The sequence below is a fragment of the Condylostylus longicornis genome, unplaced genomic scaffold (genome assembly GCF_029603195.1).
Source record: "Condylostylus longicornis isolate FDR11 unplaced genomic scaffold, ASM2960319v2 ptg000038l, whole genome shotgun sequence".
Taxonomy (NCBI): domain Eukaryota; kingdom Metazoa; phylum Arthropoda; class Insecta; order Diptera; family Dolichopodidae; genus Condylostylus; species Condylostylus longicornis.
In genome coordinates this window covers 700,503-722,189 of record NW_026578007.1, presented here as the reverse complement: position 1 = coordinate 722,189, position 21,687 = coordinate 700,503, and the positions used below count along the sequence as shown (strand labels likewise).

General features: G+C 25.9%; 1 protein-coding gene across 1 annotated transcript; it reads right to left on the bottom strand.

The window, feature by feature from the left end:
- Positions 1 to 923: 923 nt before the first annotated feature.
- On the bottom strand, positions 924 to 21,118 carry LOC129609323 (uncharacterized). The gene is made up of 4 exons (XM_055521288.1): positions 20,699 to 21,118; positions 12,831 to 13,279; positions 5,254 to 5,552; positions 924 to 4,724 (listed from the first exon to the last, which is right to left on the bottom strand). Exons 2-4 carry the CDS (start codon positions 13,263 to 13,265, stop codon positions 4,664 to 4,666), a joined length of 795 nt encoding a protein of 264 aa, XP_055377263.1. The 5' UTR covers positions 13,266 to 13,279; positions 20,699 to 21,118; the 3' UTR covers positions 924 to 4,663.
- Between the last annotated feature and the right edge of the window lie 569 nt (positions 21,119 to 21,687).

Here is a 21,687-nt window from a genome sequence, read left to right as displayed (position 1 = left end):
TTCAGGAAAACCTTACTATATGATATACGAAAGTTTTCTCACTGAGTGAGCAAAAAAAAGACATCGAATAATACCCTACAGAATTTGTGTATTTTGTATGGAATATGAATGTTTAACATTTTAAAATGCCACGTACAACGTATTAATGTACATATATGGAATGTGTATAAAACATTTTAACTGCATTCAACAAATAACTCTATGTGACAATCATCAGCAAATGAATCATTTTGTTTTTATATTATCACTATTTCAGCCACTTTGAGCTTTGTTGGTAAATGAATATGAAGTTTATCAATAAACCTCAATGTAGCTGAAGTAGTAGCAAGTATAGATAAAGTATCAAATTTTCCAAAAGAAGAAATGCTTTAAGGGAGTTAAAGCAGGAAAAAGTAGTTCCCACTGATGTTAAATTTATACATTAAAATTAAATATGGCAAATTAAAAAAAAAACAGTTTTTCAAAATTCTTATATACATACGTAAATTTATTTGATTCGCTGATTATAAAATTATTTTTTACATATTATATACATACGTAATATGTTTTATCATAAAGACATCTGTATGTACATAAATGTATGTATGAGTGTATATTTATTATACTAAATAAATATGTATAATATTTAACAATTTAACTATTAAAACTATTATTATTATCATGCTATAATTATTTCGATTTTGTAAATTTTATTAAGAATAAATAAAAAATGTTTGTTTTATATTTTCGAATAAAAATTGTTAATGAAACATATTATTAATACGATTTTTGACAACAATTTCGCTGAAAAAGAAAACAAAATCGTAAAGGATTCATATAAATTATCTTTTCCCACTTTTTTGCAATGCCAATGTTCAAAAACTGATAATTTTTAGTTAATCATAAAGTATTATACGAAAATAAATATTATTTTTAGAGTTCTTTTAATTAATGAATTATTTATTAATTGTTAATTTATTAATGTTTCCAGTTTTCTTTTCTAGGAAGGTTTATACGTAGATACTATTTAATATACGGTAATCAAATTAATTTTTCGGTTAATTCAATTAAAATTTTTCTCGAGGATGTAAAAAAAAATGAAAATTACTGCACTATGGAAACCCTGAATAAGAAAAGTATAAATTTTCGTAAATAAAAAGTATATTGCAATTAGCTGTTTATAGAAACAAAGGTTTGATGTGCAATCGACATCAGTCACTGAATTGGAGTACCAACCAGCATTAAACTAGAAAACAAATCTTGTAAGAGCAAAATAAAATTTTGAATTGAAGAAGCAAATATGTCGAATTGGAATCTAAAAATTTCAAGGCGTGGTTATGCCATCCGAATTTCTTCAAAAGCTTCCGGGAGCAAGCAGAAGTCAAATATTAGAAATTGGTCAGAATTTCTTGCTTGGTTAGAAATATTGATAATTACTACTTTATGCTACACAAGTCTACAGAAATTCTCGCTTAAACTCGTTTTTTTTAGTGAAAGTTTATTAATTTAAGAGAAAATATAATAATGAGAAAAACCAGTAATCCGATTTTCGTAAAGTAATTTTTGTATTTGCAGGAATGCAAAAGTCTATGTATACTAAAGTACTTTAAAAATCGATTGGCACTACCTTATCATTTTTCCAAATACTAAAATTGTTTCACAAAAATCGAATTACATAGTAAAACACACACATACCCATGGTGAACATCTAGTTTTCATATACGTATAAGAAAAATTAAAGGAAAAATAGGAAGAAAATTTCTGCAAAATTTAAGTTTTTCAAGATTTAAAACAGATTTAAGTTTTTGCTATATTAATATTCAAAACTTAGATTTTTGTTATGTAAAGTATAGAGAATTGTTAATAAAAAAATAATTAACAATAGTTCTTATTTGTACATGAAAGCAATATTAGCATATATGTATGTATCTAAAATTTCAAGTACGTATGTACATATGTATATGTATACATATGTATATTACATCTATGTTTAAACAAATATAATATGTTTTTTATATTTTTAAGCTATGCATACTATGTATTTGGACATCAGTATGGATTACATGACAATGATAATTATCTATGTATGTGTATATGTATCTGTATAATATTAAATATTTTCAAATGGTATGGAAGATTTAAATTTCTCAGTTCTTGTTCATTATATTTCTTACTATGAACCCGTTTATTTATATAATATGTATATTGTTTAATTATTTATTATAGTTTTAAATTAGAAAAAGAATTCTTACATAAAATTTATCTAAAGTACATATTATAAATAAACAAAAAATGTATTTTCCTTTTTAAATTCGGGTGGATATGTTTGTAAGTACGTTGGGATTTTCAATTTATATTTTTTTCTATGAATTATTTCATTGTTATTTTTTTAATTTTTACTTACATATATGTACATATGTATATATTTTACAAGATATGTATCTTAACCTTATTATTAATTCATTTTATTCTGTAACAAGAAATAACATTTATAATAATGATTATCTAGTTGTTTACAATATTTATAGTATTAACATATTTATTGTTCAATTTTTGTAACATTTAAGTTTTGCTAAGTGTAATCGATAATGTCGAATTCCGGTCGACAACAATTGCATCTGAAAACGATCACCAACCGGCAACCAACAAAATATGCTTAAAAGATTTTTGTATATCAATTTTTGTATTCAAACCGATTGCCAAGTGCTTTAGCAAAAAATTATTTTTTATAATTTAGATTGGATATCTTTTTTTTATTGAATGCCATTTTATTAAATAAAATTAATTTATCCTCTTCGAAAATTTCCATTTCTCACAAAAAACAAAATCGGCAGCTGAAATTTTTTTATTCCAAAATTGCGAAAAAATTTTAGCTACGATAGGCAATTGACATTATTAATTACACATTTGTTTTTTGTGTTATTGATTGCTATATACGTTGTACTATAAATATAAGTTATATACAAACTGCAAATGCATTGTAATTTTTAATTTTGTCAATTACAAAAGCATTGTTATTCTAAATGTTGTCAGGCATCTGTTGACAACATTAAAAATTACAATCCTTTTGTTAACTGCAATATCGATTAAGATGCAAAAGAATTCAAAGCGCATTTTACGTTATCGATTACACATTTTACATTTTCAGAATTTAAATTTTTTCCCTTTTTTTTATAATTTTAATAATACTTTTTTTGCTTTTTTAACTTTTGTGTTGTTGATTTTATAGAAATTTTTTAATGCTCATTTCTTTGTTTAATATTATTAATATTAAGATAATATTAAAATTTCATATAATAACAAATATATTATATGGAAACATAAAAACTCTTATTTATTGTGACTTATGAGTACTGTATACATATAACAAATAGAACAAGTGTCAATTATCTCGAGTTCCATTTATGTATGTACATATGTATATACGCTCAGCTCACAATTGAAAACGAGTGGAGGAAAATATTAATTACAATTTTTTTGAAAATGGGTTTTATTTTATTAAAAACCATTCGCTTTAAAAGATAACTTGTCTATCAAAAGCATTATGTCATGCTTTTGAATTATTTTATTATATCTTCCAGAAATTCTGCATATAATTATCCAAGAAAGTGGTTATAATCAGCAAGTAATGAAAAATTTGATTCAACGCACCGTCGTTGCAAAGTTGCTGATGCTATACTGATGTGATGTGTTTACCTTGCTGATGCAACATATTTTGACATTTTTGAACACTTTCCGCCTCATGTTTTTGGCGCTTATTTTAAAATTTTTTTTTTTTTAAGTATTAAAATTATCAACAATTAAAAACCTACAATGTATTTAAATTTTAAATAATAAATTATTTACATCTTAGCTTTCACTTTAAAAACTTTGAATCAATAGAAAATCACAAAAAAAAAGTTGATTCACAGCTGATTTAATACGATACGCATCGCATTTAGATATTGTTCGACATCATGTGACATTCAAATATTCTTCTCAGTAAAAAAAATTTTCTAAAAAGAAAACAAAAATTTTGACATTGATAAGCTGTATCTCGAAAACTATGGCTCAAATTAAAATAGTTAGTAAGGCCAAAACTAAAAAACATTTAATCGTATGTGAAACAAGCACATAATGAAAACTCTATGTTGTATGGTCCATCCTAATGATAACTCTATGTTTTACGGTTCCGAATTACAAAAATTTATTTATATGCAGGAAAAGTCTGGTACGTTTTTTTTCAACAGGCAGTAGCTCGAAAATGAGTACATGTGCACCCATACAATTTTTTGCTGGAAATTGATCAAAGAATCATCCCTGAAATTATTTGCTACCTTATGCGAAACACCCTGTATAAAGCGATGTATTTGTATATAAAATTAAATAGAATTTTTATATTATGAAAATTATGAGCTATGCATATATAATATATATATGTACATACATTTGTGCATTGGAAAATGCTCATGAGTGTATTTCTATGTATGATTCTCACTTTATGTCATTACATAATCTAACTATTGTATATTTTTATGTGTTATAGCCTATTATTATACTTAATTTATTGAGTAAATATGTCACGTTAATTTAAATAATAGTCTTATAATATAATAGTGCTCAATTCTCAGCATTATATGTTAAATTTGTTTTGCAAAATTAATTAAATTCATCGATGATTCAAAATTTATAAATGTTTTTGACTTTATAAAAATGACAGCACCGTAAGTAAAATTAATACACAAAATATCATTATTGCAATTTCCCTAAAAATACATATTAATTAAAATATATATGTTTAATATTGTAAGAAAATTTATAAAAATGGTGTAAAATTGATTTTTAATTTCCAATCTAAAATAAGTTTAAAGGTGATTTCTTTAACCTTATAATTAGCCTGCAATGTAGAATACTCGTATATACGAAAAGAAATAAAAAAATTAATAAAATTTTAAATTAAAAGAAAACGTTTTTACTAACTAAAAATATCTAAAACATAAGCATTTTTTAACATTTTCCACATTTGAATAGCACAATTTAGTTGTTTGTGTCAAAAATGTAGAACTAACAAACTAGAAATGAATACCGAATTCGATCGGTAAGTTATAGTTACTGTTTAAGGTAGCAATCTTCAATTGTAAATATTAGATTGTCTAGTAAGATAACATTCAGATTTTATAAATAATTTGAACGAAAATTTTTTTTTCATATGAAATCACTTTTAAAAATACCTCAGATTGGAAGTTGCTTTATAAAAATTTGTACGTAGTTTAATTTTATTTTTATCATATTTACCTTTGCAATTTTCGATCTCTATAAAATGGTCTTACTGTGAATGCCTCCTTTCTTGTTTGTCTAAATAACCAAACAGGAATACATAAATGCATGACGTCTGGTGTCATTAAGGAGACATCACGAATTACTTGATGGCTATAACCTTCACCTAATATCACATTATGAATAAACTGATCAACGCTGCCAGCAGCTATATGCAAAATAGATATTCCAACAATACATAGTATTGCTCTCGGAGATAATGGGGTGTCTTTGTTAACTAAATATATTACTGTTGCCGTACTTATTAATTCAGTTATCTGAAATAATTATATTTATCTATTTATTTTATATATTTATACCATAAAATATATGCAAGAAATAATTGGTAACTTTTTAAAATATAAGATGTTCATGCAAAATTTCTACTGTTACAGCATTTTTCTATTATTCTGCAATATTTTTGTGTGCTAATTCAGGTTGCTAAAACAATGAACTAGCATTGTTTTTAAATATCATGATAGGTTTAAGGTATATCAGGACTAAGAAATTAAATTTTCACAATAGGGGTCGGTTTGAAAGTTGCGACCATATACAAATTTAGTTCCATTTAGTTCTGTCGCCAAATTAAAATTAACAGATAATACACAGTGAGTAACACCAAAGACCCATATATTTATGTATATAATTATTTAAGTATATATTTAAGTATAAATATATGGGTCTTTCGCAGCACACAATGCGGTTAGTTATGTGCAGTCTGTATTAAATTTTTTAATTTAAAACATTTGCAACAAATTTAGAAAAAAATATGCTTTAGAGATCTTGCTGAGAAATATTGAGCATTTTACTTGAAAGAAAATTTTTCCTACCTCCCCAAATTAAAGAGTCCTCCAAAATGCTATATGTATATAGTGATCGTATTTCGTATCGAAACCACAAATATTTCACGAAACTTGTATGGAAACATCAAATTGCACAAAATATAGCGAAAATAATCGTCTTGTTTTTTTTCCCCACATTTTGCTTTTAAAAGTGAACTCCTAGAATTGTAAAGTTTTATTTTTTTTTTCATTTCTGGTGAGAAATAGACTATTGCATATAATATTATAGAGAGCCATGCCTTATTTTTGTACGTCATTGATACTTTTTAACTAGGTAGGTGACTAGTTTGTCGTAATAGATATTATAGATATTATATTTATAGATACTTTATTTTGTTTGAATCACAATTTTTTAAAAGCAAAAATCTAATTAGCCGCCAAAATTTTTATGGGTTTCCGAAAGTTAGGCATAATGAGTTATTGCATAGTGTAGTTTTGATATTATATTATGCAATAACTCATTATGGTTAAATTATAAGAATAATTTAAGAATATAAAAGTTTTTTCCAAAAAGAATTTTCATTCTGCCAGTCATCGGTTTGATTCGAATTCTTGATTTATGTTTTAATGATGGTAACTAAATTTTTAAGAGTTTTTAAATGAATATTTTTTCACAGAAATAAATTTATTTTTCTCAAAATGTACAAGTTAGAAAGTTATTTGTTATTTGTCATTTTTATATGAAATCAATATTCTTAAATCGATTTGCATAATTATTATCACGAAATTCATAAAATTGTTTCTGTGCAGTAAAAATTATCTATAAATCTAATTTTACAAATTCATTTTTAGCACTTTTAAAAATATTTTTTGAAAAAAAGTGCTTATTAGTTTCACTCTGTCCGTCCGCCCGTCTGTGGATACCTTTTTTGTTTACAAAACTTCTACACCCTTGAAGATAAAAAGCTGAAATTTAATACGTACATAGATCATCACTAGAAACTTATTTCCGTAGAACAAAATTTTCACTTATCTCCCCCCCCTCTAGAAGTTATACTCCCCCAAAATCCTAAAATTGGCCTTTTTTAACTATTTGTTGCAATGAAACCATAAGCGTTTTTGAAATTTTGCAAACGCAGAAAGGCAGTGGTTTGCTTCTCCTAGCCCTAAATATACCGTTATCTAAAGTCCTTTTTTCCCAAATTTTTGATGTTGTTTTTCTTCTAGACTCCAGCCTGTAGAAGGTTGAAATTGTAGAGGCTTTTAGAAATTAACAAACAGTTCATTTCGTTAGAAGAAAATTTTTTTCCATTTCCACCCCCTCTCAAGTTATCGCCTCTTGAAATTTGTAAAATTTGAATTTTTGACACCTTATATTTCCGAAACTGCAAGCTTTTTCAAATTTCTATAAACGCAAAAAGCTAACGGTAAATTCCATGACATTAAAAAATATAATTATTTTTCTCAACTCACGCAATTAACCCTTAAAATTGAGCATTATGTTAACCCCACTTTATATTAATTTTTGCTTTATTTGAAATACTGCATAAATCGTTCATCCTAAATATATGCAATCCTAGAAATAGTTTTGTATATGAATGAAAATAATTTTAATAGTGTGATAGGTATACTAGACTGTGTTGAAAAGCAGTATTTTCACGAATTGTTGAAGGGAAAAGTGCTACAATACAAACCATTGGTTTGACCCAACTTTATTATATATTTTATTAAGTACTATTTTTTTCATTGTGTATTTATTGAAAAATTGTTTTCTCGGGAGATATTACATACATAATACATATTACATAAATACATATATTAGTAACACATGCCGCTAGTTTGCTGCAACAATGGCATAACTTAAAATTTGCGTATTTGAGAAAAAACGCAATCCTAAACTTTTAAAAATTGGATATTTTATCATTCTAATATTGTTTTATATTTTATTGTAAGAAAAGATTTTAAAGATAGAAATTTGCCTTCGTACAAAAATGATATATTTAAAATGCTTATTTGTGCATATAATTAACTCAGAAATCGTATTTTTTGAGTTATAGTATTTACAAATCAATATAAAAATAAAAATATGTTGTTAAGTTATTTTTTATTATTACTTTTATATCTAATAATTTGGCATAATAGTTCAACTTAAACAAAATAAAATTTTGAAGAATTTCTTATTTTATTTCATATTAGCACGAAATCCTAGCAGTATTTTCTATAAGAACGTTATCTAACTGCATTGCATTTTACTATATTTGTTGTAAAAAAATGTACGGGTTCAATATTTCTCCAATGTAAAATTTTCCTTTTTGTGAGGGTTCAATATTTGACATTTGAAATCAATTTCTTGTTATAAATTTTTTTTCATATTCTGCATTATAAAAAATTTTTTTAATATATCGTGCGACTTATAGTGACTAAGAATTTTTTTGAGAATTTCCTAATATATAATTGTTATTTTTCAAATTGTAATGTTAAAAAAGTATCAAACAAAAATTTAATAGAAATTTAATTTTAAAAGTCGATTTTTTCATTTTAGAAAGATGAAAATAGAAAGAAAAATTCTTTCCTAATATATACATATATATGTATATAAATATAAAACAATCATAATTATGATAAAAGTAAATAGAGTCTCAGTTTTTTTCGAATATTATATAGAAAAGTTTTACGAATAAACTTCACACTCTTATAATATGAATAATAAATATAATATGAATTCAAAGAAAATTACTAATCCTTTTTTACTGGAAACTATGAGAGACAGAGAAAAATGTAATATGAGTTAACTTTTAGATCTCATCGTTGCGCATCGAAAGAAAACAAAAAAAAAATGATTACAAACATTCTCGAGAATTTTCGAGTTTTGTAAAAAAATTTCAAAAAATAAAACAACAATTCTGACTTTGACGACTTCTATCTCGAAAACTGTGGCTCAAATCAAAGTAATTGCGATTCTAAATATAAAGGACAATCAATCACCTGTAAAACAAGCTTCTAATGATAGCTCTTTGTTGTATGGTTTCGAAGTTATAAACATTTAAATGCAGGAAAAGAATGATAACTTTTTTTAACAGGCTGTAGCTCGCCACCTATACAATTTTTTGCTGGAAATTGATCAAAGAATCATCCCGGAAATTATTTGGAACCTTATGCGAAACACCCTGTGTAACTGCATATATGTATAGTACGTACGTATTTTCTAAATGGGTTTTTTAAAATAAGTTTAACTAAAACATTAGTGGATGCACGCGATTGATGAATTTTTGTTTAATTGGTTTTTTTGTAACTATAAGAACAATTTCCCGATTGAAGAAGTTTAAAAATTAATCTTCCGTTTTTAAAAATAAAATCTTCCCATTAAATTATTTTCATTAGCTTTTTCTAATTACATTTTGCAATAAAAATATTGGCATAATTTACGGATTGGACGAAAATCTAAAAGAAGCAATCATAATTTTTGATGGCCATACATTTACTGCTATGCGCTTTTTTGTTGAAATTAAAAACTAAATTACAGTTTTGAAATAATAAGGAGCCGAAAATTAAAATTTTGCTTATTTTAAATGGTGAAGTGAAGACGGAAATGGTCATTTCCAGCGGGATGTACAAGGTGTCGAGTGTGATTCCGCCAACACTTAGTGGGGCGAGGCTTAGCTTTTCTCCGGAGGCTAAATTCTTGGGTCTTATTTTGGATCCTAAGCTAAGCTGGAAGTCAAACATTGCAGCAAGAGTCAGGAAGGCAATCACTGCGCTTTGCTCGTGTAGAACCGCCATCGGCAAGAGATGGGGTCTTGATGCACGCATGGTTGACTGGCTCTACACTGCGGTGGTCTGGCCACTGCGGCAGTTTTGGTGTGGTGGCGTGCACTGAATACGTCTGTCAATTTAAAACTGATTACGAAAGTCCAAAGTATGGAAATGATGTGCGCCCTACTCCCACACAGGCTCTCGAAATGCTTTTCCGCCTTATTCCGTAGTATGGAGGCTGAATCGGCCGTATGTTGGAGAGCTGTATTACGCTGATTCAATGGTCCTATAGATAACTCGGCTATACTTCGAGCTGTGGGACATGTTACTGGGCGGATAGATTATACCTTCCCTACCCTCTTGTTTACAAAAAGATTTTGCACTTCGATCCCGCCTATAGGTAAGCCTTGTGGGAAGTAGGCTTTATGTGGCGTGGATTTATTCATTTCTACACTGATGGATGCAAAGTGAATGGTAGAGTTGGGTGGGGGTCCGCTCCGAGCAGCTGAGTGCGGACATCTCCTTTCGTCTGCCGGACCGCTGCAGTACTTTTAGGCGGAAGTGGTTGCAATAGAGCGAAGTTATGCGCTGGCATTATGGTCGGCAATTTATGCTGCAGAGGAATCAATATTTTCACAAGCAGCCAGACAGCGATAGGGGTGTTTTTAATCATAATGGTTTGGGTTCCAGTGGAATAAAAAAAAATGCACGGCACAACGGGCCTTACTAGTCTATGTGTACCTCAAATTAGCCGCGCCGATCTAACCTAACCTAAATGGTGAAGTGAAGGTAAATGGAAAAAATATGTTCCGAAAAATTAGATTATTTTTTAATTTCTGTAGACTTTAAAATCGCTAACGGTATTAGTTTTGTCAACGTTAACGGTTTAACTTCCTCATTACCGGCTAAAGGATGTCGAAAATTAAAAAAAAAGATAAAGGTAATGCTAATGGCAATTTGGTCACATTAATGTTCGCTTATATGATAGTTCGGAGCAAAAAAACGAGATGATATTGTTTTACATTTGTGGATTGCTTTTGCTTTTAATTTGTTTCAATAAATTGTCAGAAATCGCATTTTTAGAATGCTACGACATAACTTTTTTCTCTAAAAACATAGGTATATACATTTTTTAAACATATTTTCTCACTATAGGATACATATAAAATTTCAGTTCTTGTAAGATATTAAAGTTTGTAAAGGCAAACAAATAGATAAATAAAAAAACTGATTAGAACATTTGTTTCTTTTTTGGAAATTGCGTGTAAAAATTCTTATAATTTGATCTCTTATAATCTGCGTTTCCTTTCGTTTACTTTATTTAAAATTTGCTTAGTGGAAATTATAATTGGTTTTCCGTTCAAATATTTGATAAAATTTATGTTATGCGAATGCACTCTAAATGTAATGCAATTTAGGTATGTACATGTGTATAATTACATAATTTTCGTTCATGTACATAAAAACGAAATATAATAATGGTATTTCGAAGATTAAAAATAATTTTATTATTCAAAAATATTTTAGCATGGAAACTAGGTGAATAAAAAGTTTTTTAATTCTTTTTTATTGTCGTCACAGGGAGTCTTTATGTACATACTTTTTATTTAAGACAGGAAAATAACAAAAAAATAAAAAAAAAGGAAAATATAAAGACTTAGATGTGAAAATTGGAATTGGAATAAGTGGAAAATTGTACACAGAAAGTAATGGGTGTGCTCTGCTTTTTAATGTTTATTTTTTATGAACTTATCTATTATACAAATGTTTGTAAGTAGGGTACCACATGCATAAGGTATATGTAATATTTTTTATATGTATATATGTATGCATGCACTTATGATTTGCCAGAAGTTTTTCTTTGTATTTAATAAAATTATAAAAGCTAAATAAATAAAAATAAAAGTAGAAAAAAAGCAAACATTTCTGAAGAACACTTAGTGAAGTGGAAAATTCTTTAACAAGCTTATTAATTTTGTTTATTTCATACATTCGAATTTATAAAATATGTATTGTATGTGTATGTATAAACATACGCGAGTTCGATATATTTGCATAACTATGTAAAAATGTATAAATATTGCAGCTTGTTATAGTGTTACGAGTTTATTTTTTTTTAATTTTTGTAAATATTTTTAATACAATTATGTTTTCATGAACTTGAAAACACATATTATGTAGAAAAACATTATTTTGAAGAGTATTATTAATTTCTTATTCGAGACATACATACATATACTAGATATATAGAACTTGATATTAGAGCTTGTTTAGTTTTAGCTTTATTTTGGATTCTAAATCACATAATAAAATAAATAATTGCGTTGCATAATTAAACAATAAATAACTTAACTCTTATTAATTCTATTCACACAGCTGACACAGTTTTTACATATTTGAACTTCTATAAAGGTAATAAACAATATACTTTAGATTTTTTCTTATAAAAATTTGTGCACTTTTCCAAAAAATTGCAGAAGATTTTTGAAATAATATTTCTTTTCTCTTTGCTATATAAATATCTATATGAGAACTGTTATGTTACAGTATTTTTCTTTAGTACATTTTGATTTCTTACTATATAATATTTTAAAATTTCTATATTCTGAATATGGCAAAACGCATTATTTCTATTCATTTGTTATATTAATTTCATACGTATGTGTATGTATATAGTTATCCTAATAAACTTTTCAATTTCGGATTAGTTTAGTCAAAAAATCTAGGACTTTTGAGCTTTTTTTTGAAACATGAAGAAGAGGGTTCCCGAAAAAGAGGATCGATGACAATTGGCTAGGTTATGTGTATTTAAAATATTGTGAGATACATTATTGTTATAAATTTTAAACAATTTTTAAAAATTAATTACTTTTTTCATAAGCCGAATATTTTTCAAATTTTAGGGTTATATCCGTCATTATTTTTATATTCCCAAAAAGAACTTGCATAATTAATGTAACAAAGAATGTAGATTTATGATATATAGAGTAATAAATAATTCGCTAAATTCTTACAACTTACCGTGAAAACCATTTGATGATTCCATTGATTAAAAAAATCATCATTATAGTAATTTACAAAACTCCACCAAGAATAATAATGTGAATATAATGATAATGTAAATAGAAAAATCATAGAATGTCTGGCACGACGTTGTAATAATAATTTTGTCAATTTTTTAACACTTTCGTATAAAACAATTATACAAAAGACACTTAAAATCCATATTTTTAAAGTATTTTGTGTTGCATTAAAATACATGTGTTTGTATGATGCGATACCAGATTCATAAGGTCCTTTAAAAACTGTATCCCAACATGAGCACGAACAAAAGCGTTTATCAACATAACGTGAATAATTTTGCCAAAAATACCATAAAACAACAATATGTGCTGGTGGTATAAGAGCTGGCGCAAGGCTACCTATAATTGGTGGTACCCATTTTAAATTTACCATTTCTTTCGTATTATCTGTAAAAAGAAAATAACATTATTTTAATAGAAATAATTGTGACTGTATATGTACGCATGTATAATTAAATTTTAGTGTTTTATACGTATAAAATTTAAAGTTAGCTATAGGCGGCTATGGTAGCCAGAATAATAAATTTAACTTAAAAAAGTACTTATTTAATTATACATTTTAATTTAATTTATTTTTCGGTAACCTACTTTGAAATATAAATTTAAATACATTTTAGATTTTAAATGAAAATTATGAATGGAAATTAATGGCGATTTTCAAAAATTTTCAAAAAATTTCGTAGCATTTAAACGTAGAATCCTAGCTGGAATATAAGCAAAAACATGAAAAATTATCTTATGTTTTGAGTTTTTATGGTTATTGTGTATTGTTAACAAGCGCATTTTAATTTCTTTTTCTGACTTAGTCTTTAATCTTTTTGGTTTAATTTAATTAAAATATGCTTCTGGTTTTCTAAAATTGCATTTAAGATTTAGAAAACCTAAAGACCTGTCATCATTGTTGTTATCACTAATATTTTTGTAAACCTATTATTCTCTTTTTGTTATGATCATTAAAAACTGAGCTGCGAAAAATATTTGATTCAGCTTTTTGTCTTTCACACATTTTTCCTTTATTCATTTGTTTTGGACAATGATGACAGGGGCCCTAATTTGAGTATTAAATATATTTTGCAAATAAGACAAATTTTAAAAGACATATGAAAATTGCGCATATTTTACTGCATATTTACGCATATTTTTTCTTGACAAAAATAGTATTAAAATAATTTTAAAAAAATCTCTGATTATATTCGCATGAAAGCGTCATTTACTGTTTTCTTTTTTACATGGTAGGTTATCTTCAACTTTTTCAATAAAATCTGAATTGCGGTTGTACTAGATAGAAGCTCAAACGAAAATGAATTAATATAAAAATCTGTTGTTTCTAGAAAATACTCTTTGATTAATTAATTAAAATATTTGCTAGAAAATAAACATCAAAATTTTAGTCCAACCAATTGCACTTTTATCATTGAAATTGCATTAAATTAAAATAAATTTTAAACTCACGAAGATTATTCGGATTTTAAAAAGACAATTTCGATTCTTTAAATTTAAAATATACGTACATTTTTATATAAAAAAATTCAATAATAAGAAGCATATTTTAATTAAGAGTACGTATGCGTACGTATTCATGGATATATTTAAATAAAATTTTATGTTTTTTTTTACCTTTAGCCTATTAATTTGCCAAAATTCATGGGAGCATAGAATGTCGACAAGAAGGGTGAATGAAATCAACAATTTTTCAGTTTGCAAGCATATTTTTAGAATTTGAATTAAATTTTATAAGACTACGCAAACCGCGTAATTAGCATGATCATATATAAATAATTTGCTTTTTATACATACATATGTGCACCATAATATCATTTTATTAATTAAAAGGAAAATTTTTGTTTTTGTACTTTATATATATTTAGAAAATAAGAACAATAAGAACGTTTGCAGTTTGTCGAAATTTCGATATAACTTATGTAGTAAATAAACAAATAACAACATGTACTTGATTGAATTATTAATTACAATGTTAGATCATAATTTTTGCAGGTTACGTGAGTTTATATAAGAACCGTACGTCATATTTACTATGTACGTATATATATATTTACCCGTACAGCAGTTATTTATTTTTCAAAGCAAACTTGCGTTTCCTATTTTAATTCTTCCATATACTGCATATATGAATAATTTAAAAAAAATTATTATCCAAGTACTTTAACCCTTATCTATGTTCTATGTATAAATAAATATATCCTTCCATAACTGTTATGGTTGTGTAAGAACATTTCGTGACAAGTAAACATGAAAATATCAATACAAAGATTGCATTAATTTTATATTATTTTTCTAAATTAAAAAAATAAAACAGAAAATTTTGTTTATGTATGTTGAAAAACAAATAAAAGATGATACGTGAAAAATTATCATTAGATCTGGAATTGCCACATTAAATTAAATTGAAAAATGTGTGACCTTATAGTTTTCAAATAATTTTCCCAATTTAAAATTATTGAAATTAAAAATAAAAAAGAGGTACCGACATAATTTACCAGTTGTCTATATGAACTTTCTTGTAGTATTTTAATGAAAAATTCAAATCAAACATGAAAATATGGCTTTAATCGATAATGTAAAATATGCGTCAAATTCTTTTGCATCTTAAACGATATTGTAGTTAACAAAGTGCTTTTGTTTGTTAACTTCTAAGTTCTAATCCGTATGTCCGATTCACATCTAACTAGAATTTAATACTAAACGGAAAAACAACACAAAAATATTGTTTTTTTATGACAATACCAAGAAAAATTTAAATAGAAACTGTCTTTTTAGAATACAAAATTTGATTTTAAAAACAGGTAAAAATTTTTAAAATCAGTATACCAGTTGAACTCTTCACCTATCTGAACTAATTTACCTAAAATATGTATCTAAAATTAAGAAAAACATGATGCATACCATTCTATAATGGAAGAAATATGTATTTTTTTTATTTCTAAATAATCGCCTACTTTTTAGATTATTCGCTTTCCACTTTTTAATGACCAATGTGAAAATAAAGTTAATTCACAAATAAAAATTGTGGTGAAGAAAGAAAAAAAAATGTGGGCAGAGAAAATACGTTTAATATCAAATGTCGCGTAATTACTAATGTCAATTGCCTGTCGTATTATTAAATTTTTTTCTAATAAAAAAAATTTCAAATGCTAAATTTTTTTTTGCGCAAAATTGATAATTTTGAAAAGAATTACTTGATTTAAATAAAATTTAAAATATTAAGTAAAATATTTTGTTGTTAAAGCAATATTGTTAATCGGTTGCATGCAAAAATTATACAAAAGTTGATATGCTTAAGTTTTTTTTTTGCATAAATTGTTGATTGCCGATTGGTAACCATTTGATGCCATTGCTACCGACATGCATTAAACGCTATCGATTACATCTTTTTAAGAGGAAAGAATTAAAAAATGAGAATATATATATATGTATATATTCAAGAGCTTTTAGAGAAAATGGGGCAACTGATATTTAGAGGCCATGATATTTTTCAAATTATAGAATGCATAAACAACAGAATAAAATTAATATTTTAATGCTTAAATTATTTAATACTATTTTCAATTATTGCACAAAGGCTTTACACATTTTCATATAAGCAAATATAATAATTACCTCCGAACGATCTCTTTCATAATTAATAAGTTGCTAGTCAATCTAGTCGGTCCCTATACATTGTTATTGGCGGATATTTTTTAATTTTTTTAAAAACACTAAATGAGCCCTCGCATTTTACAAAACTCATTGTCATGGTTAAAGAAATTTGGAGCTAAATTGCTGCATTAGGAAATATGTTAACAAATTCTAAATCGTTCATTTCTTTAAGTAAGTGCACTGGCTTTGTCCTTAGTTTAAAGTTGGATTTCTAAATACGCTTTAACATTATTAACTCTTCTAAAATTTCATCATTTATTTCATTTTTATATTTCTGTAGTAATGTTTTCCCCTTTAAAATTATACATTCCTCATCTATTTTGTTGAATTTCCATAAAACTTCAAATTAACTGGAAATAAAAGTAATTGCTTGAAATCGATGCGAAATTATAATTTTATTAAAAACAAATAGAAATATTCTTCTGGAAAATTATTTGTCTTTTTGATTGCCGATTTATTTCAAATTAAGGAGTGATTTCGTTATAAAAATTTTTAAAATTGAGTTAAAAGGACTTTGATTGAGTTAACTTTTTTGAGCAAAAAATAAATCACAAAACTTTTTGAGGCTTTCTCAACATTACGATAAAAGGTTCTAGTATTTTATTGCCACTACGCACAAATAAAAATATTTAACGCTCTCTTCATTGAAGACATAATATTCTCCCGTTGAAATATTTTGTTTAAAATATTGAGTTATTAATTTGAGACCTCGCAAACAATGAGCCTCAAAATTTAATTTAAACTTAAATAATTCTTATAACGTAGGATGTGTGCACACATAGATGTCTAACAAAAAGTGTGACTTAATAATTTTTTTCTTTACATGTTACATTTTAAAGTGTTAAAAAAGAAAAACAAAGCAGATAATAAAAGCAATTGAAAAAATGTAGTTGTCCAAATTTCTTATAATGTTATTTTAGTTTTAGATCTGAATAATATAATAAATTCGAATCAAACCAAAGGTCTGTGAAGAAACACTTTTACCTTGAACGAGCGAAAATGAAAGAAAAAACCACTCAAAAATATTTAAAATAATTTCGAATTCACCAGTTAATATGGGGTTGCTTCGCCCTTTCAGCAAGATTGGTGTCATCAATAGACGAACCAGTTGGATACACCTAAACAACCTGGCAAATTTTAAAAATTCCCGAAAATTGTTTTGAAATGTGTATACAAGTGAAATATAATTTCACTTGTATGTACGTATATACTACAAATCTAGGGTTTTCTGTCAGAACATGGTATTTACATTTTTGAAAAAAAAAAATTATGAAAACAGTATTACTTAAAAGTTTAAGCCTTTTCTAATACAAGAAAAAAATAATATTTCTAGTAGTTTAAAAAAATACTTGAAGAGCATTATAACTAATCAATTAATCCAAAAATTTTTCTGACGAAATTATAGATATGAGCTGGTTTTTTTGAAAGTGGTATAAGTCCTTGGATAAGGCAAAAAAAATTTCAATGGTGTTTTACTCGAAATGACAAAAATGTAAATACCATGCTCTGACAGAAAACCCTAGAAATATATACTTCAAATAACAATTTTAATAAGGTTGTGCAATAACTAAAAAAGCTTGAGTGTATGACAAGTGCGATTTGGTTCTATATAAATTTAGTTTATTATATATGTAAATGTAATATATATACATATACAGTTAGTTTTTAGCTTTTTTTTCAGCCTATATATAGTTGAACAGTGGTATCAATTTATCTAAAAAATTAACAGAGTTATCAAATGAATTTAAATATAATTAATTATAATGATTTTTACACAAAATAGTTTAAAAAAAATAGATTTATTAAATAAATCAATTTAAAATTAAAACTGCATTATAAATGCAATTTAGCATGATGTAGTTACACACTTTCATTGGAATAAAGTGCTGCCGCATGCAAATACATTGTGCATGTACATCATTTGAACTGCCTTGTCTCTTTAATATTAATATCCTTGCGAACGCGTGTTCGAAGGGCGTCTACGACTAGTTAGAAATAACTCAGATGGCAGAACTCTTTTGGAATTGGATGCGATCGAAGTAGTAGTTCAAGTAGCTGCCATAGAACTTCAAAAGTTATTTGGGTATATCCCACAAATTTTTGAAATTATAAAAACAAGTATGATAAAATTACGATTATTTTCGATGGAAACTTTTGATCTTTAAATATCATGAGTACAATGATAGCTGCCATAATACTTTAAAAGTTACCTTACAAATTCTCAGAAATTATTGATGTACAGTATTGAAGTATTGTACAATATTGAAGATTTGTAGAAGCAAATGTATTATTAAGGTTCGTATGTATGGTGAAGGTCGTCGAAATTACATTATTCGTTGCGGTAGTTACCATGCAACTTCGGAATCATATATTAATTCTTTAGCGAGATATTAACAGAAACTATTGAGACTACAGCTCTGAAATTTTGAACAGACGAATGTTGTTCTTATTTTCAATAAAAATATTTGAGAAAGTTTAGCTTTATATGATAACTAGAATGCCATAGCTTGTGTTAAATTTAAACATTGTGACATTTACATATGTAAATATTTTTAGTAAGACAAACAAAGTCATCGATTCTAGTTTCCGTGTTAAGTAGGAATATATTCATATGCTTCACACAATATTTCGAATCATCGAAAAATCACAATATTTCGAATCATTATTTTCCTACACGGGTGGAGGAATAAATTTTATATTTCATATGCGAATATGATTCGTATGAGCATAAACATAAAAATAAAAATATCGCAAGATTATTTGAATAATTTCCGAATTGCACACAATAAGGGAGGATATGTGATGGCACCGTATTTCGCATAGAAGAGTAAATAAACTATTTTTAGCGAGATGTCGGTCTGCCGGTCTGTCTTCCGAGTGTGCACGAATGTATCGGATTGATCAACTCTCGGGATATGCCTCGGAAATTTTTCTTTTTTTCAAAAAAATTTCGACAGATTAACTTGGAATTTTATATATAAGCTTTGTTTGACAATATGAGAAATCAGCAAACTTTCCAAGTCAGGTGGCAACAATTGAACTTTAATTGCGGCTCAAATTTAAATTTTCGCGCATGAAAGTAGAAATAACCAAACAATTTGCTTGAAATTTAATATTAAAATTCAGGGAGTAAAAACAATGAACTTATAAATCTTTTAGGATATCAGAGCCCGGAAATCGAAATTTAAAGGTGAATTTTACATTTTTTGTCATATTATATAAGGAAATAATTAACGGAATTTTTTGAAATTCATTATTTGAAATCAGAAAATATATTTAACAGTTTCTATCTGAAGTAACTGAAGAACTCTTAAGGAATTCAGTTGACATTAAGTCAACCTCCTCTAAGATCCAAATTTACTTTTTTCTAGGTATATGTTATACTAAAAGGTTATACTATAACTTCCAAAATATTTAAAAGAATTATTTAAAGGCCATTCTCATAAAGTTGTACAACATTTTCATTAAACTTGACAATATACTTTGAGGTCGGTTATGCAATGATCGCATCAGATTTTTTTTTTATAAAAGGAAGCTATAAAAATGCAACAAAGAAGAAGAACATAATTACATTTTTAAGTATATAAATAATTGTGATACATAATTTTGTATACAATTGTATTTCAAAAAAAAAGTCCAGAATTTGTTTGAATAAAATGTAGGAACTACGAATTATGTATACATATATACATATGTATGTACGTCTTGTTTTGAATAAATAAGGACAACGGCGAATATTCTGAAAGAATTTTAATAAGAATCCATCTATGTTGTAAATTTATGAATCATATACGGCGTATAAATCAAAATATTTACTTTATTTTTTTGATGTATGTATGTGTACATACACTAACACAATGAAATGAAAATTTTATATAAAGGAAAAAGAGACAAAAATAAAATATAACATAAAAAAAGGCGAAGCTCTATATTTTGATAAGATGTGCTTGACTTAAAGTTTTTATCACTTATGAGATAATTTTATCTTATATAAATTTTTCAAATAAAAATATTTACATATGCACGTACTCGCATTGACTTACTATATGTATAATCATATGTAAATATGTAATATGAATATAATTATGAACGGAATGATAAACAAATATTAGAGATTGTTAAGAAAAGAATAATAATTTGAATACTTACATAATAATTATTTTGAATTTTGTATCCTTTTTTTGTTTTTTTTTTATTTCAAAATATAATGACAGAGAATTTGGTGTTTGTTTGGTTTAATTTTTTGTGTAAATTCTTTTTCTTTAGGAAATTGTTATCCATTTGATATGCAGAAATGATATTGAGTTCTTTCCAAGTAGAAAGATTTCTTCGAGACATTTTCTTCTTTTTTTTCTCGTTTAAATTACAAATAAATTATAATTATTAAATTTTTTAAATTGAATTAATTAATTTTTTAAACAACTATTTTTATTGTTTAATAAATATTTTTTTGTTGAAAATAATTTCAAAAATAATTCGTTTAAATACATACGATTTCTGATTTTGGACTTTTTTCAAATCTTTAATACTGAAAACAAATTTTCAATAATTTACAGAAAATTATTAGAAATTTTTCTTCTTAACAATTTTATTTTAAATTTTTTTCAATTATTTTTTTATATATGTAACTATTTTAATTTATTTATAATTTTATTCAATATAAATTTGTATCAAAAATACTATTTAAATTTTGATTATTATTATAAATTGTTTTCTCTCAAAAACATTCCTTTTTTCTTTAATATTTTGTATAAAAAATCTTAGAACTAAATTTTCATTGTCTAACATTTTTGATATTTAACATCTTTCTATAGAAGATGAGAGATAACTACCGATAATTTGAAAAAGAAATAAAAAAAATGAGTTGAAAATTTGTGATTTGTGCAAAAGAAAAAAATAAACAATTATCTAAAAACTTTTTTCTTCTCTTTTTCGTTTGTTGTTTTAAAAAAAAAAGGAACAACAATTTTGAGCAAATTACATGTATTTTCAATCTAAAAGGAGACCGGAAAATGTTTTTCATTCAATTTTTTCATTATTTCTTATTTGTTTGGTACCTACTAATGTGTGAGTATGTAAGTGAAAACATAGAGAAAGCTTTTATTATTTTTGTATAATTTGTTGAATTTCTCACAAAT

What these genes read in the sequence shown, in the direction of transcription:
- LOC129609323 (XM_055521288.1), bottom strand. Translation starts at nt 13,265, where the DNA reads ATGGTAAATTTAAAATGGGTACCACCAATTATAGGTAGCCTTGCGCCA. An exon ending in ATCATCAAATGGTTTTCACG is followed by an intron (nt 5,553 to 12,830) that starts GTAAGTTGTAAG and finishes TAATTATTTCAG; the next exon opens with ATAACTGAATTAATAAGTAC. An exon ending in AGAGATCGAAAATTGCAAAG is followed by an intron (nt 4,725 to 5,253) that starts GTAAATATGATA and finishes ATGTATTTTTAG; the next exon opens with GGAAATTGCAATAATGATAT.